At 41.1% G+C, this 15843-nt stretch overlaps 1 protein-coding gene across 2 annotated transcripts; it reads right to left on the bottom strand.

Moving 5' to 3' along the window:
- Positions 1-2146: 2146 nt before the first annotated feature.
- On the bottom strand, positions 2147-12844 carry Pcdhb15 (protocadherin beta 15). Of its 2 annotated transcripts, XM_063232249.1 has the most exons (2): positions 11507-12844; positions 2147-6386 (listed from the first exon to the last, which is right to left on the bottom strand). In XM_063232249.1, exons 1-2 carry the CDS (start codon positions 11876-11878, stop codon positions 4359-4361), a joined length of 2400 nt encoding a protein of 799 aa, XP_063088319.1. In that variant the 5' UTR covers positions 11879-12844; the 3' UTR covers positions 2147-4358. The 2 variants fall into 2 exon arrangements, with proteins under 2 accessions (XP_063088319.1, XP_063088318.1); XM_063232248.1 differs by lacking the exon at positions 11507-12844 and having other exon boundaries at positions 2147-9445.
- Between the last annotated feature and the right edge of the window lie 2999 nt (positions 12845-15843).

Below are 15843 nucleotides of genomic sequence, written 5' to 3'. Positions count from 1 at the left end.
GCTGCACCCACCCAGGCGAGCCAACATATGGTATAAGGATGGGAAGAAGGCATGTCTTTCTCTCCTCAGCTCTTTCACTCCTTGCTGTTTGCAGCTGCCGTGATTCGCTGTCCTCACTGCCCCCTGCCACTCCATGCTGCCTTGGAGTCAGCTTAGTATTGACTGAAACCTCCAAGAACTGTAAGATAAATTAACCTTCCCTTCCTACTTCAGTCTCCCAAATTCTGGCATTTCAGGCATGAGCCACTCAGCCAGCATTTAGTTTCAAATTATTATGAACCTAGCCATGAATCCCTTCAAAATACTCCCCCTTGCTTCAAGAGCATTCCATTACTCTTGTCTTTTTTTCAAGCAGTTCTGGAAATCTTCTGTGAGAATCCTTTTTTAAAAAATTTTATTTAAAATGAAAAAGAGAAAAAACAAAACAAAACAAAGTGGTGTAAGGGTACAAGTAATACAGAACTACAAAAAAAAAACCAGTAAGAAATCACCAGTTAATAGATTATACATTATCGTCTTAGAGATAGTTGCTCAAGTCACAGTATCAAAGCATACAAAGTGAACATTCAGAGAGACTGCAAACAGTTGTGTTCAATGATCCAACCAAAAACATTAATATGGTCAGCTCTTTAACACCCCTAAACACACTTGCAGTTGTATCCTTTAATGCACTTTTCTCCCCTCTCTTTTTTACAACAAAATTTACACATTTTGGGTTTTATTACTTCTTAGGCCTGGTTAGTACTTGGATGGGAGACTCTTCATGAGGAATGATAAAAAATATAGTGAACAATGCTGCTGAGTGGTCATCCAATGAAAAGGCAGGGTTATAAAAATATTACGGTGTATCTTCATCTACATTATTCCCCCAGTTTGGCATTGTGCAACTTCTGACCCTTCCTCTAAGTAAAAATGACCATGAAAGAGAATGTTTTGAAACAGTTTAGGACACTGAAGCATCAGGACAGTGGAACTAAAGACTGTCATAAAAAAACAACTTCTAGGACTGCTTTGGAAAGTGGCAAGAAAAATCATACATGTGTTTTTGAAGAGGGGGCAAGGATTTTTAGAAAATTAATAATGTATTTTTACTCTAAAAATTAAAAATATTAAACATTTACCATATTTTTCTATCATACTGCTTCTCTGTTAAGTTCAACTTCCAGTAATGAAAAGAAAATATTTTAAGGTTTTTGATTAAGGAAAGCTATTTTTCCCCATGTGGGGAAAACAGGATTTAGGTAAGAGAGAATGAAACCACCAGGCAGAGTTAGAAAAAAAGAACAGATGGGATGAAACAATGTTTTTTGAAGTCCTTATTTCTAACTATTTTTAAGCCCTTACTTTTCAATCAGTGTTGAATTGTAAATACAATTTCTTAAATTACTTGTTAAACGCTTGAGTTGTGCCCACCACCTGTGTTTACCTTGAGTTTTAGTTACTTTTCACTCTGTTGCTGAGACAAAATACCTGATGCCCAACATGAAAAGAAAGGTTTATTTCTTACAGTTATTGGAGGTTTCAGCCCATACTCAGTTGGCTCCAAGGCAAGGTGGCATGGAGCTGCCACAGTAGACAGAAGCCTCAAACAGCAAGGTAGAAACCAGCAAGAAAGAGACACATTTTCTTCCTGCCATTACTTTGTATGCTGACTCCACTTCTAGGCAGGTATAGCACTCATGTCACCAATTGGAATGCTAGACAATGAACCAACCACAAATGCTAGATTTGGCAAGTCCATAATTCATGAGGCTTGGGGGCCACTGGCATAAACCATTACATCTTGAATTGAATTTCTGTTATAACTAAGATAATTTAGACTAACAGAGATCTTTCTGGTTACCACATTTTCTTGGCATGAAGCATGAATTTACAAAAGTATGTGTTTAAAATACTTAAATATGCAGGAGAGCTATGGTTCTCAAACATGATTCTGAAAGTTGAAACAATGGTAACAATTTGAGGATTAGTATTTGGGGAGAGGCTAGTTAAACTTAAAAAGCTCCTTCAATAAATAGTACTCAAGACTATCTTTAACCTTGATTCTGTGTGTCTGTCCAAATTAGGGATGATTGACATCTTAGAAAACGTTATCTTTTTAACTATTGCCAGAGTAAAAAATATTCCAGTAAGAAACAGACAGAACTTAATCAAGAGATTTGGTATGTCTTTTTATTTCAAATCAAATTTAACGTCCAAACAATGTTAGGTGTTTCTGCAGCTATCAATTTGCACAATACCAATCATTTAAACATCCCTAGTTCTTGACTTGCTTACATAAAATTGAAAGAACATGACACAGAAAGCGCCCATAATCTGTGGTAAGACTTTTGCAGTAATTTTCAGGCTACTGATCTAGCAATTGGGACAATATTCTGATTGTTTTTGGTTGTATTCCCCAGAGGATTCAAGCTCTGAAAATGGAGTATTAGAGTCAGGCCTTTATCCTAGTAAATTTAGATTAATTACAACCAATGTGAACTCTCATTGAATGCTTGTTTGGGATAAAAGACCTAAGTCTCTCCCTAGATAGCTTAAGAATAGTAATCCTTTCTTTTCACATAACTGCACCTAAGTTTTGGGCCACTAAATGATTGTATTTCTTTTTCTCTGTTTACCATTTTACACATTTCTGAGCCTTATAGCATTAGCTTTAACAACTACATTTCTTCCCAAAGTCTTCTTTAAATGATCTACTTACTCTATAAGTATTTATGATTATCTACCACCATCCTTAGTTCCTGCTGAATCCTCTCTAGCAGTTGTGAACACATTTTCACTAATAGTCTGTTTAAAGAAATCAAGGTTTCTACATTGGGCTTTTCTAAATTCTTCCAGCCTCTGTGTACTTCTCCATTCAAAATCTACTTTCTTATTTTTAGGTATTGTTACAGTAGCACATCAGCTGCCAAACTCTGCATCAGTCAGGGTTCAATCAGAGAAACGGAGACAAAAAGATTTACTGCAAGGAAGCAATTTACTCAATTGTGGAAGCTGGCTAGATAAATGTATCACCTGTATGGTCAACAGGGAAGGCAAGTTGGAACATAGACACAGGTGGAACCTGCTGTTCTTTGGCAGAATTTCACTTAGGAAAGATTCAGGTTGTGCCTTTGAATTCTTTCAACTTCTTGAACCAGGACACTCACATTATCCACGATAGTCTTCCTATGTTAAATTTAGCTGACTGGCAACTCTATTTAGCTTAATTTCTGTTTGCAATTTAACAGAATATATTGCAAAATTCCAGAAATTAGAATGTGTACCTCTTTGGGTGCAGGCATTATTATCCAAAATAACTTCTCCAAATCATTCAACTTCTTTATCAATATATCATTTTATAAATTTCACTTAGTTAACAGTCAGGAGCAGCAGGAATAATTCTACAATGTATTCTTTGATTATTTATCAAATAAAAAGTTAAGCATTCAAAAGTAAGTAAATATTAGCATGCTGTAAAATCAGAAGCTCTTGTAATTCCAGAATATTGAACTCACTGGGAATTTCCCTTCAAGAGCAAGGGATAATTGTAAGAAATGCATCACTTGGTCATATAGGAGTTACAGTATTAATTGGCCTTATAGGAATTTCTTAAATATGGTCAATCTATGCATCAGTAAAGCACCTGTCAAGCAGTTTATCAGCATTACAACTTCAGTTAGACATGAGGAGGAGCTCAGAAATCTCTTCTACATTAATGTAGATCAGTAATAATAGTTGAGGTCAGGGATCTAGCTGAGTGGCACAGAGCCTGCCTGGCGAGTGCAAGGTCCTGAGTTAGATTTCTGGTAAAAAAAAAAAAAGAAACAAAGAAGTAATATTTCCTGCAAATACATTTCCATGGGGTAACATGTATTTTAGAGTAAAAGCCTAATGTTTACAAATGTGATGTGGAAATAGTTTTAAACTATTCATGTTACTGCTTACTGAAACACAAAAATAAAAGAATTCCAAGGGAACTTGAAAGAAACTGGATTTTAATCAACTGACTACATCTCAGACAGAAACAGGGTTAGTCAACTATTACAACTGAATAAACAAAAAAATCCAACATTTAAAAATAAAGTGTAACAAAAGAGCAACCTTACATTTGACACAGTTTCATACAGTGGGAAGGACTTCAAAATTATGTTTATTAGAAGGGGTTGACATTCTTTCTTCAGGAATTAATACTAAAAATTTAATCAGAAACATGAAAGTTCCTGATAGAAACATTTACTAATAGAAATGATCTACAGCAAACAAATAAAACATTACCAAGAGAAAACAAAGTAAAAAATAAAATGCGAGGTGACTACAAAGATAAAAATGAAATGGAGGAGTAAAGCAGACAAAATTAGTATAGCAAGTAAGAAGATTCACATACCTAAATTATTCTGAAAATTTGGGTTACCATCTGATTTTCTCCCAGAATCCTTGCCCAAAATATTGGGGAAGGCCGGCTTCAAGAATTGGAACTCATTATCTTGAGAGTCTCCAGTGAGACACACCTCATACTGGTAGCTGTGGGCCAGCGTGCCCGCCCTGCTGACGTCCAGCAGCTGGCCCGGAAAGGGGCCCTCGGGCGCAGGGCAGCCAGGCAGCGCGGCCCGCCCGCTCCTCCCGCACAGCCTCAGCGCCACGAAGAGCAGCAGCCAGCACAGAAAGAGCGACGACACCGAGGCCAGCGCCACCACCAGGGGGCCGGTGAGCGGGTCGGCCTGCGCGCGCTCGGCCGCCGCCTCGGGCCCAGGCAGGTGCGGCTGCGAGAAGCCGTCCACCAGCAGCACGTGCAGCGTGACGCTGGCCGACAGCGGCGGCTGGCCGTTGTCCCTGACCAGCACGAGCAGCCGCTGCCTGGGCGCGTCGCGCTCGCCCGGCGGCCTGGCGGTGCGCACCTCGCCGCTGTGCGCCCACACGCTGAACAGCCCGGGCTCGCTGGCCTGCAGCAGCTGGAAGGACAGCCAGGCGTTCTGGCCCGCGTCGGCGTCCACCGCCACCACCTTGGTGAGCAGGTATCCGGGCTGGGCGGCGCGGGGCAGCAGCTCGGTGCAGGGCGCGGACGCGTTCTGCAGCGGGTGCAGCACGAAGGGCGCGTTGTCGTTGGCGTCCAGCACGCGCACGCGCACGCGCGCCTGGCCGCTGAGCGGGGGCGCGCCGCGGTCGGTGGCGCGCACGCGGAACTCGAAGGCGCGCAGGGCCTCGTAGTCCAGCGCCCGCAGCGCGAACAGCTGGCCGGTGTCGGCGTTGATGGACACGAGCGAGGCGAGGCCCGGGAGCGGGTCGTGGGGCGGCGGCAGCAGCGAGTAGGTGAGCTGGGCGTTGGTGCCCGAGTCTGAGTCTGTGGCGCTGACGCTGCCGATGTGCAGGGCGGGGCTGTTGTTCTCGGGCACCGAGAGGGTGTAGGAGCTTTGGGTGAAGGTGGGGGCGTTGTCGTTGACGTCGGAGACCAGCACGGTGATGGTGTGCTGGGTTTTCAGCCTGGGCGTCCCCAGGTCGGTGACTGTGATGGTGATGTTGTACTGGGCTGTGGTCTCTCTGTCGAGAGCTCCTTCTGTTACGAGCCTGTAGAAATTCTCTACAGAAGGTTTCAGCGCAAAGGGAATATCATCCTGGATGGAACAAACCATTTTTCCATTTTCCCCAGAGTCTCGGTCTCGGGTCTTAAACAGAGCCACCTCTGTCTCTGGGGAATTTTCAGGAATAGAACTGATAAGTGATGAAATAGTTATTTCTGGGGAATTATCGTTAACATCCAATACTTTAATAGAAACAGAACATTTTCCAGAAAGCCCCCCGCCGTCGGATGCCTCTATATCTAGTTCATATGACGGTATTGTCTCAAAATCTAGTAATTTAATTAGTCGAACTTCTCCTGAACTGCTGCTTAGTTCAAACGTTTTACCTATCTCTTGGGAACTATAAAGGGAGTATGATATCTCTGCATTTGTTCCAATATCTAAATCCCTAGCAGAAACTTTAACAATGAGAGTCCCTAAAGGTGTGTTCTCTGGTACCTGTACCTCATAGAGTGTCTGTGCAAATGCTGGGGCGTTGTCATTGACGTCCATGACCAAGACACGGATTTTGGCAGTGCCAGATCGCGGAGGAGAGCCGCCATCCAGCGCTGTCAGGGTTAATCTGAACTCACTCTGCTCCTCGCGGTCCAGTTCTTTGTCCAGCACCAGCTCTGGGTGCTTCCTGTCATCTCCCTGATTGCGGATGGAAACATGGAAATGAAAGTTGGGGCTAATATTGTAGTTTTGAATATTGTTGATGCCCACGTCCAAATCCTGAGCTTTTTTCAAAAGAAACACAGTTCCAGGAGGGCTATTCTCTGAGATTTTCAGAGTCATCTCTTTTTCAGGAAACTCTGGAGAATGATCATTTATATCTCCTACAAGTAACTCAGCTCGGAATACTTCCAGTGGCTTTTTCAGTAGCACTTGGAAATGCATTACACAGGGATCCGCAGGACCGCACAGCTCCTCCCGGTCCAGCTTCTCATTTAATAACAATTTCCCGGTCTGTTGATCGAGATGCAGGCGTGGTTCATTATCCTCAGAGGCCACCCGGGCTCCCCGCTGAGCCAGCTCCTCTACTCCCAGCCCTAGATCCTTGATGAGATCAGCCACAAAAGAGCTGCTTTCTGTTTCCTCCAGCACAAAATAGCGACCGGCATCCCAGCCTGCTAGAGCCACTCCCAGTAAGAGAAAGAGAATCAGAACTTGCCTTTCTTTGCGTCCCCCTCCGGCCTTCATGTTTACTTTTGCAAATGTCTATGCGGGAACGGGCTCAGCAGTACATCAGCAAGCAATGCGCCTGAGACGAGTATGTATCTGTCAGTTGATAATCTGTCCAGAGAGGAACTAAATAGGAATATCCAAAGACTTAGTGGTCAGACCTCTGCTTTCAGGCTTTTCTCTTCCGCAGGAGAGCTGGCATTTACAGGGTCTCTGTTAAAGCCTTAGCCTGCAGCGCCACCATGCGTTGGTTTTGCTTCGAAATGAATTGCTACATGAATACTATTTGTATAAACGTTATTAGAAGTTTGGAAATTGTTTGGAAGGAGGGAGATGATTAAACACTATATCATACAACCATAATTGCTCATTCTCAGAGAAGTATTACTGATTTCTATGTGTCAGGTTCTGAAATATATCAGCAAACAACATAGACACGGCCCCTACATTCTATAGTTGAGAAGTATCTGAGGGACATTAAGCAGTGAAAGAAGAAATAATAGTGATCAGTAATTTTGTAAAATTAACAACATAAATCTATGTAATTATTTAAAATTCTGTGACAAAAGGATGAATTCCTCTATATTTAAATGCTAGGCAGTGTATGTACCACATGTGTTGAATTACATCAAGAAAAGGTCACAAGTTCATTCCAATTAATGATATCCTCTTCACATAAGGTTAAAGAGGTATAACTTTATGAAAGTTTCCAAATATAAGGAAATGTATATGAGGCCACTTAAACTTTTGTCTTCCTAGCACATATCATCTGACATAGCCTAAGTGTATGTATTTAATCATTTATGTTCTACATCACTTATAAGTACTAGGACTTGGTTTTTATCAGTGCTGCATTCCAAATCTCTAAAACAATCCCTGATACATAGTAGGTACTCAGCAAATATTTATCAAAGGGATCAATGGATAAATCACAATTAATTTGAAATTTTTGTTAGGATTCTTTTCCAGCTGCAGTTATAGTTCTTTATAAACAAGTTGTGTTTCTAAGTCCCGAAGTTTATGACCTTTTGAGTAGCAATTTGAAACAACTCAGAGTGATCTAAAATGTATTTCCATTAAGTAGCAAAATACATGGCCCCTTCTAACCAAAGACATGTATTGTAAAAGGAAACAATACAACAACAAAGTTATGATTATGAATAAGGGAAGCTAGAAACATTTTCCATTGTCAGTGTTATTTTACATTAATGCTATTATTATTATTATTATATTTCAAATTTCTTACATAGCAGAATTTTCTAAGTATTTCTGTTAAATACTTTGAAAACTGTACCACTGAAAAAATTTCCCAGTTCTCAAAATTAGCTATTTTAACAAAACCTTGTATTTATCCCTTCCACACTACTAATACAATGTCCCTTTGATAATAAGTGTTAATTAATATAAAGAGCCACAATTAATATCTCAAATCAATAGTGAGGTCCAACCAATTCATACAAAATAGCTAAACATAATTTTTTTGCACCTGGAATCAAACTGAGGACGTTGTACATGTCAGGCTGTGGTGCTGAGCTGTATCCCAAGCCCAGCTAAACATAATTTTTAATGAGAAAAAAGTTCTCACATAGCTATCTTAGAGGAAGTACATTTATAAAGTGTATGTTCATCCTCAAAAACCTAAGAAAGAAAGTAGACTTAGGAGGGACTGAAACTTGTATAATAAGAAAACCTAAGTAAGGTTACTCAATTGGCACTTTCATGATCTCAATAGATAGATTTTCTGTACTTCTCTCCATGTATTTGGCTAACCACATTTGGCTAACCAAATGTGAAATTACTTTCTTGTAAAGTTTGTAACAGAGAGACTATGTTATATCAGGTGTCTAAAGCTATTAAAAAACCTGAGTATCAGATTGGCCCAGTTTGGAATAGAAGTATTTATAACCAGCAGGCTGGGATGGTAAAAGCCTGTAATCCCAGCAGTCTTGTCTGAGGCAAGAGAACTCCAAGTTTGATTTTTGCCTGGGCAGTTTAGCAAGTTAAGATCCTGTGTCTAAAAAAGGCTGGGGATGTAATTCAGTGTGGATGTCATGATTTCAACCCCTACTACTAAAATAGAGAGACAGAGACAGAGACAGAGACAAATACCAAGCAAATAATGTCTACCTTTTGCCCTGTTGCCTGAAATCATGGAGGGAGATGGGTCATATAAAATAAACATAGCTGTAACAGTACAACTCAGCTGAAAAGAGTATTCAAAAATGTTGTGGGATGTATCACAAAAGGATTTTTATTTATAATTTTTAGGTAAATCTAATCTTATAATAATGTTCATATATGCTATAAATAGTGAAGGTCGATTTAAAGAATGTAAAACACTTTATCTTTGGAAGAGATCAATGGTTGTTCCCATTTAATACTGTAAAACAAAACCATACATATTTGCAGATATTTCTTCATTTAAATATTCTAAACAGGAAAACATAATATCAAACAGAAGATAGGGTAATTTTTAAAAGGTTTTGAACAACAAACAGACAATGCAACGGGGTCATCAATACATTGAATGCCTATTTGTGACTTATCAGTACTTAAGTCATGGGTTCACTTTCTTCACAAATGCTTGTAAAAGAGAAATCAGAGGGGTACTCCTAAGGTAATTTTTTAACTCGTTTAACTAGGATAATACATGCAAAAAATAAGTTTCCTTATGAACCAAAAAGGGGAGGAGGAACCCTGAATGTAGACCTAATATATTTTAAAATAGCTAACTTCTATCCCTAATAAACGAACAATTGCTAATTGTATCCTGAAGCATTTACAAACATAGAATTTTCCTCCAAGTCATTTCCAGCCTTCTGATGTTTTCCAGTAACAGACTTTAGAAACTTGAAATCGTTGGTCTCAGTACCCCCAGTGAGACACACCTCATACTGGTAGCTGTGGGCCAGCGTGCCCGCCCCGCTGACGTCCAGCAGCTGGCCCGGAAAGGGGCCCTCGGGCGCAGGGCAGCCAGGCAGCGCGGCCCGCCCGCTCCTCCCGCACAGCCTCAGCGCCACGAAGAGCAGCAGCCAGCACAGGAAGAGCGACGACACCGAGGCCAGCGCCACCACCAGGGGGCCGGTGAGCGGGTCGGCCTGCGCGCGCTCGGCCGCCGCCTCGGGCCCAGGCAGGTGCGGCTGCGAGAAGCCGTCCACCAGCAGCACGTGCAGCGTGACGCTGGCCGACAGCGGCGGCTGGCCGTTGTCCCTGACCAGCACGAGCAGCCGCTGCCTGGGCGCGTCGCGCTCGCCCGGCGGCCTGGCGGTGCGCACCTCGCCGCTGTGCGCCCACACGCTGAACAGCCCGGGCTCGCTGGCCTGCAGCAGCTGGAAGGACAGCCAGGCGTTCTGGCCCGCGTCGGCGTCCACCGCCACCACCTTGGTGAGCAGGTATCCGGGCTGGGCGGCGCGGGGCAGCAGCTCGGTGCAGGGCGCGGACGCGTTCTGCAGCGGGTGCAGCACGAAGGGCGCGTTGTCGTTGGCGTCCAGCACGCGCACGCGCACGCGCGCCTGGCCGCTGAGCGGGGGCGCGCCGCGGTCGGTGGCGCGCACGCGGAACTCGAAGGCGCGCAGGGCCTCGTAGTCCAGCGCCCGCAGCGCGAACAGCTGGCCGGTGTCGGCGTTGATGGACACGAGCGAGGCGAGGCCCGGGAGCGGGTCGTGGGGCGGCGGCAGCAGCGAGTAGGTGAGCTGGGCGTTGGTGCCCGAGTCTGAGTCTGTGGCGCTGACGCTGCCGATGTGCAGGGCGGGGCTGTTGTTCTCGGGCACCGAGAGGGTGTAGGAGCTTTGGGTGAAGGTGGGGGCGTTGTCGTTGACGTCGGAGACCAGCACGGTGATGGTGTGCTGGGTTTTGAGCCTGGGCGTCCCCAGGTCGGTGACGGTGATGGTGATGTTGTACTGGGCTGTGGTCTCTCTGTCCAGTGAGTGCTCAGTTATTAGGGTGTAGAAATTCTCAAATGTAGGCTTCAAGAGAAAAGGCAGGTCGTCTTGAATTGTGCAGATCATTCTACCATTATTTCCAGAGTCTTGGTCTCTTACGCTGAAAACAGCGACCACCATCTCAGGTGAGGAGTTTTCAGGTATGGGACTGAATAGCGATGTCATGGCTATTTCTGGTGGGTTATCATTCACATCTACAACGTGAACTATAATGACTGATTTTCCGCAAAGACTCCCACCATCAATGGCTTGAATATTTATAGTATAGGACTTAATCGTCTCAAAATCTAGCAGCGATTTCAAACGGACTTCTCCAGAATTTGGATGGATTTCAAAAGTTTTCTGTACATCTCTAGAGATATGAGAAAATGAGTAAGATAGTTCTCCATATATCCCTGCATCTAAGTCTGTAGCAGACACCTTGATTACCAAGGAGTTCACAGGACTGCTCTCTGGTACCTCAACCTCATAGACTGGTCTCTCAAACTCAGGAGCATTGTCGTTGATATCCACTACCACAACTTGAATCAGTGCAGTCCCAGACTTGGAAGGGGACCCGCCATCTAAAGCTGTTAGAGTTATATTAAACTCCGGCTCCTTTTCTCGATCCAGAGTTTGGTCCAGGACCAGCTCTGGGAATTTTCTATCCTTTCCGCTGTCTTGTAACCTAACATGGAAATGAGGATTGGAGCTTACTGTATAGTTTTGGACAGAATTCGCTCCTACATCTAAGTCCTGTGCCTCATCCATTTGAAAAGAAGTTCCTGGAGAAGTACCTTCTGAGATTTTTAGGAACATATGTTTCTCTAGGAACGTGGGAATGTGATCATTTATATCTTTGACAGAAAGCTCAGCCCGAAAAAATTGCAAAGGATTTTCAAGTAACACGTGGAAATGCAATATACAGGGTTCAGTGGTTCCACAAAGTGCCTCCCGGTCCAGTTGCTCATTTAAGAGCAGGTTGCCGGTTTGCAGATCCAACCGCAAATAGGATTTATAGTCGTCAAAGATGACTCTGGCTCCCCGTGCAGCCAGGTCTTCCACACTCACACGGGAACCCATATCTTTTATTATATTGGCTATACAGAAACCGATCTCGGCTTCTTCTGCCACAGAATAGCTCCATGTCTCTGAATACACAGAAGTCCCGCCCAGGAAAACAAAGAGAAGCAGCACTTGCCTTATCTGCTGAGAGCTTCTCTCTCCGGGCTCCATGACTCTCCTTATGCAAAAGTCTTTCTGTGAAAAGGTTAATTCAATCTGTAGAGGCTCTGTGAGCTGCTCTTCGCACCTGTGCCTTTGTATTATCTATAGATTTCTAATTCTGTTTGGAGGTGGTGATGTCCTATCTTTCTCTCAAAAGCCTCTTCCGTTTTCTCCAGCGCTCCTAGTTCACTGATTAAGCGGAACCAGAGTATCTGCGGTTACTCCTTTCTTCATCTTATCCTGCAGCGCCACCATGCGACTCTGCAGAGTTTTAGGTTTTCCCACAATGAAGATTGAGACAAAATACTAATTTATCTTAGATGTTTGTTGAATACTTTAAATTATATTTTCTCTTGAATTCCTGTTTTCCTTTATGTGTTGCATTCTTTGTGATTCATGATGCTATTTCTATTTAACTATTAACACAATAAACCATAATGTGCTAGAGCTGTAGTGCATATATTTAAGATATAGTCCTTACCTCAAATAAGTAATGATCTCTCCCTAAAGACAATATATGAAACACTTTTAAGAGAAATTTTGTATATAATTGACTAGTAAGCCAGAACTTCTCAGGAAATTTAGAAATGGAAACCTAGAGGTCTTCCTTAGCTATCATCAAATACTCTTATAAAAGGCAGTATTAATGAAGATATGCACTTTAGCCCTGTATGTGCAAATATTTGTTTTCAAGAGGTTGGAAATTTCAGGCTAAATAAATAAAAGCATTCATTCAGTGTTAGTCCATAAGAGACATCTGATAGCAGCTAAAAATAAATGCTCACTAGTAAATAAAGTATGTCAAGTTTCCAACAACATAAAAAGTTGAACAAAGAAGACTTCAGGTTAGTTGTAAAACTGTACTTCTTCATTTTGCAATCTCACCATTTCCAGAGACACAATACTAAATGCTTTTTCTTCTTTTAATTGTCCAGCAAGTATTTATTGTGCATATAATTTGTGGCATACATAGTGTTAACTGTTAGGGATAATATCATAACCATCTAGACAGAATTCCTGCTATGTAATAGACAGAAAAATGGACACATTTAAAATAGGCACAATCCATGGTAGAAAAAAATTCATGCTACCATTACAGCAAAGATGAGGTTGCCTGCCTCAAGTTTGGAAGTACAAAATGACTTTTTCAGTGTAAGTCTAATCTAAATTTCACATAAAATGAGTAGGAGTAACACACAATTGAATGTGATAAAAATTTCTAGGCAAATCGAAACATGATATACAAATCCAAAAAAAGAGAAGTGTTTTGGAAGAACTAGAATAATACCTATTTGGCTCAGGCACAGGACAAGAGGGGCAGAAATGGTGAGAGTTCAAATTAGAAAGATAAGCAAATATTTTATAAGTTATGCTAAGTATACTAATGGAAGTACAAAATTACTAAAAGGTTGTAGTAGAAAAGTGACATGATCATGGTTTTATATTTTTAAAGGGCCATCTAGTTTCACAGTGGATGCTTTCAAAAGAATAGGATTAAAGATTGGAGACTGGCTAGCCTGATTGCAGTAATACAGGGAAGATGATGTTGGCTTCAATCCAGAGAGAGAGAGCAGCAGGGTTTCACTAGAATGATGAGGTACAGAGTACAGTGATAAATTAGATGAGAAAGAGTGGGACAGGAAGGTATAACAGTATAAAACGTACTTTGTTTTCAAGCTTAGGGAACTGAATGGGTGTTGGTGCTGTTGACTGATAGAATACAAGGAGAAGGGAAAGGAATAGGAATACATGTTACTTACAGTTTGAGGAAATTTTTAATATAGAATTTACTCTCATTTGACGTGTCCATGGAGCATCCATATAAGTAGTTATGTAAATGAGGAAAGTGGTTCCAACTGCCAAGATGTTTGAGTTTTATTGGTGTAAATAATGTTTGAGGCCCTTCAAGAAAGATAAGAAAGGCTGGGGATTTAGCTCAGCAGCATAAGCGCCTGCCCTGCAAGCACACAGTTGTGAGTTCAATCCTCAGTACAAAAAAAAAAAAGCAAAAGAAACCATAAATTAAGAGAAGGGTGTTATGTAATTTCAGAAATAAGGCAACTTGGATTGTGGGTAGTCCAGTGGTAAAGCATTTGTCTAACATGAAAAACCCTGGGTTCCATGGGGCAGGGGAGAGGCAAGCTGTCAGAGACTACTGTCTGTGGGGTGCTCATGACTGTGCCTATAGATGTCTAGAGAAATGAATGTCATAAGGGAAAAAAATAAATGTCACTAGAAATGAAGAAGGTTAGTAACAGAAATAGGCAAAACCTGTGGCCCCAAGATTATGTCAAGAGATGGGTAAAGAGAAGCTATTTTTTTTTGTCTTTTTCGTTTTTATTGGTACCAGGGATCGAACTCACGACTGCCTGCTTGCAAGGCAGTCGCTTATGCCACTGAGCTAAATCCCCAGCCCCAAGAGAAGCTATTTTTGAGAATGAGATAAAAATGTCTTTACTTCCTATGAACTTAATTTAAAAGTAAACTGAAATCAAGTTGATTTGATTCTGTCATCAACACTTTGAAGTTTTATTTTCTATTACTAGTGTTAAGAAATGGAGCATAACTATCAGTCTGGCATGTTTTTGAGGGTTACGTGTCTTTTCCTTATGGATTTTGAAAAAAGATTTCTCTTTATCTGATTTTCTTAAATGTTGCTGCCCAGATTTCTATGTGTGGATATCTTTTACATTTACCCTGTTACGCTTATTTAAGTCTCTTGTGTCCATTTGTTAATGTTGCCATCAGTTCTGGGAATTTCTCAGCTATTGTTTTTTCAAATACTGGTTTAATCTTGTATTTTTATCTCTCTCTGAGGTTATGGTTGAATATATGTTAAAACTTTTTTTCAAGTAATCGATTTTTTGTCTTATTAACTTGCAGAGCCCCATGTTGGATAATTATATTCTACCTTATCTTTTAGCTTAGTGATTCTTTTATTGTTGTGTCTAATATTTATTAAATCTTTCGTTTTAAATTTTGATTAGAACATTTTTTCATTTCTGTAAGTTCTATTTTGTTCTTTTTTATTTGCCATTTTATAGTTGTTTTCTTAACATCTTCAAGCTTAACTTCATATCAGTTAAAGTGGTTAGCATATTACAGACCAAATAATTGCAATATTTGAAATGAATGCAAGTTTATTGTTGTATTTGATTTTTATTCTGATGGCTGTCACTCATGGTGGCATGTTTCCTTGTGTGTGCAGTCATTTTTAACTACAACTACACTTTATTAAAGAACATACAAATTTGAAGCTATAGGGTAATTTGAAACTTATGGTGAATAAAATTCCTTTCACAGAAGATATGCATTTGATTCTGTAAAGATGTGGAATCACTACAATCACAATTCAATTTAAGGCTAAAACCAAGCTCAAGGCTTTCTCATAAATTGTAGGTGTTGCTATTAGGAATCCATGCTTATTAATAGAAGAGTGTTTTGTAAATCTCTCTTCTGTTAGGTTTTGCTTTACCTTCTCATATGTAAAACCATTGAAACGGAGATTCAGGTTTCCTAGGATTCCAAATGTTTCCTGGAAAAGTTAGATTCTATGCTTTTTATCTTTTGTGGTTCCCTTTTCACATTAACATTGACCTGATTATACACTACTGTCTTAACCTAATCATTTCAGTGAAAGTATGCGTTTATAAAATTTATTCCAGCCTTGTTAAAAATTAAAAGTCTTAGTGAGGCTGTTACACCTCAAATTTGCAAGTAAATTAAGCTTGCATAGTGTAGGGCAGTTGGTTTTTTTGTGTGTGTGGGAGTACTGGACTTGAACTCATGATTTCCTGCTCGCCAGGCAGGCACTTACGAGCTAAATCCTCAGTCTGGGAAGTTGATCTTGAAAGCATAGAAATAATATATATATTTAAAATCAATTGATCAATGTCAAATCAATTCTATAGTGATGTAACCAATGTGAACAATGTTGAAAGATGCATCTTCTATCATTTATATTGATATTTGCT

Source organism: Cavia porcellus, unplaced genomic scaffold (genome assembly GCF_034190915.1).
Source record: "Cavia porcellus strain 051 isolate PalLab524CR breed Dunkin Hartley unplaced genomic scaffold, mCavPor4.1 scaffold_21, whole genome shotgun sequence".
NCBI classification, from domain to species: domain Eukaryota; kingdom Metazoa; phylum Chordata; class Mammalia; order Rodentia; family Caviidae; genus Cavia; species Cavia porcellus.
This window is presented reverse-complemented; position numbering and strand designations above follow the sequence as displayed.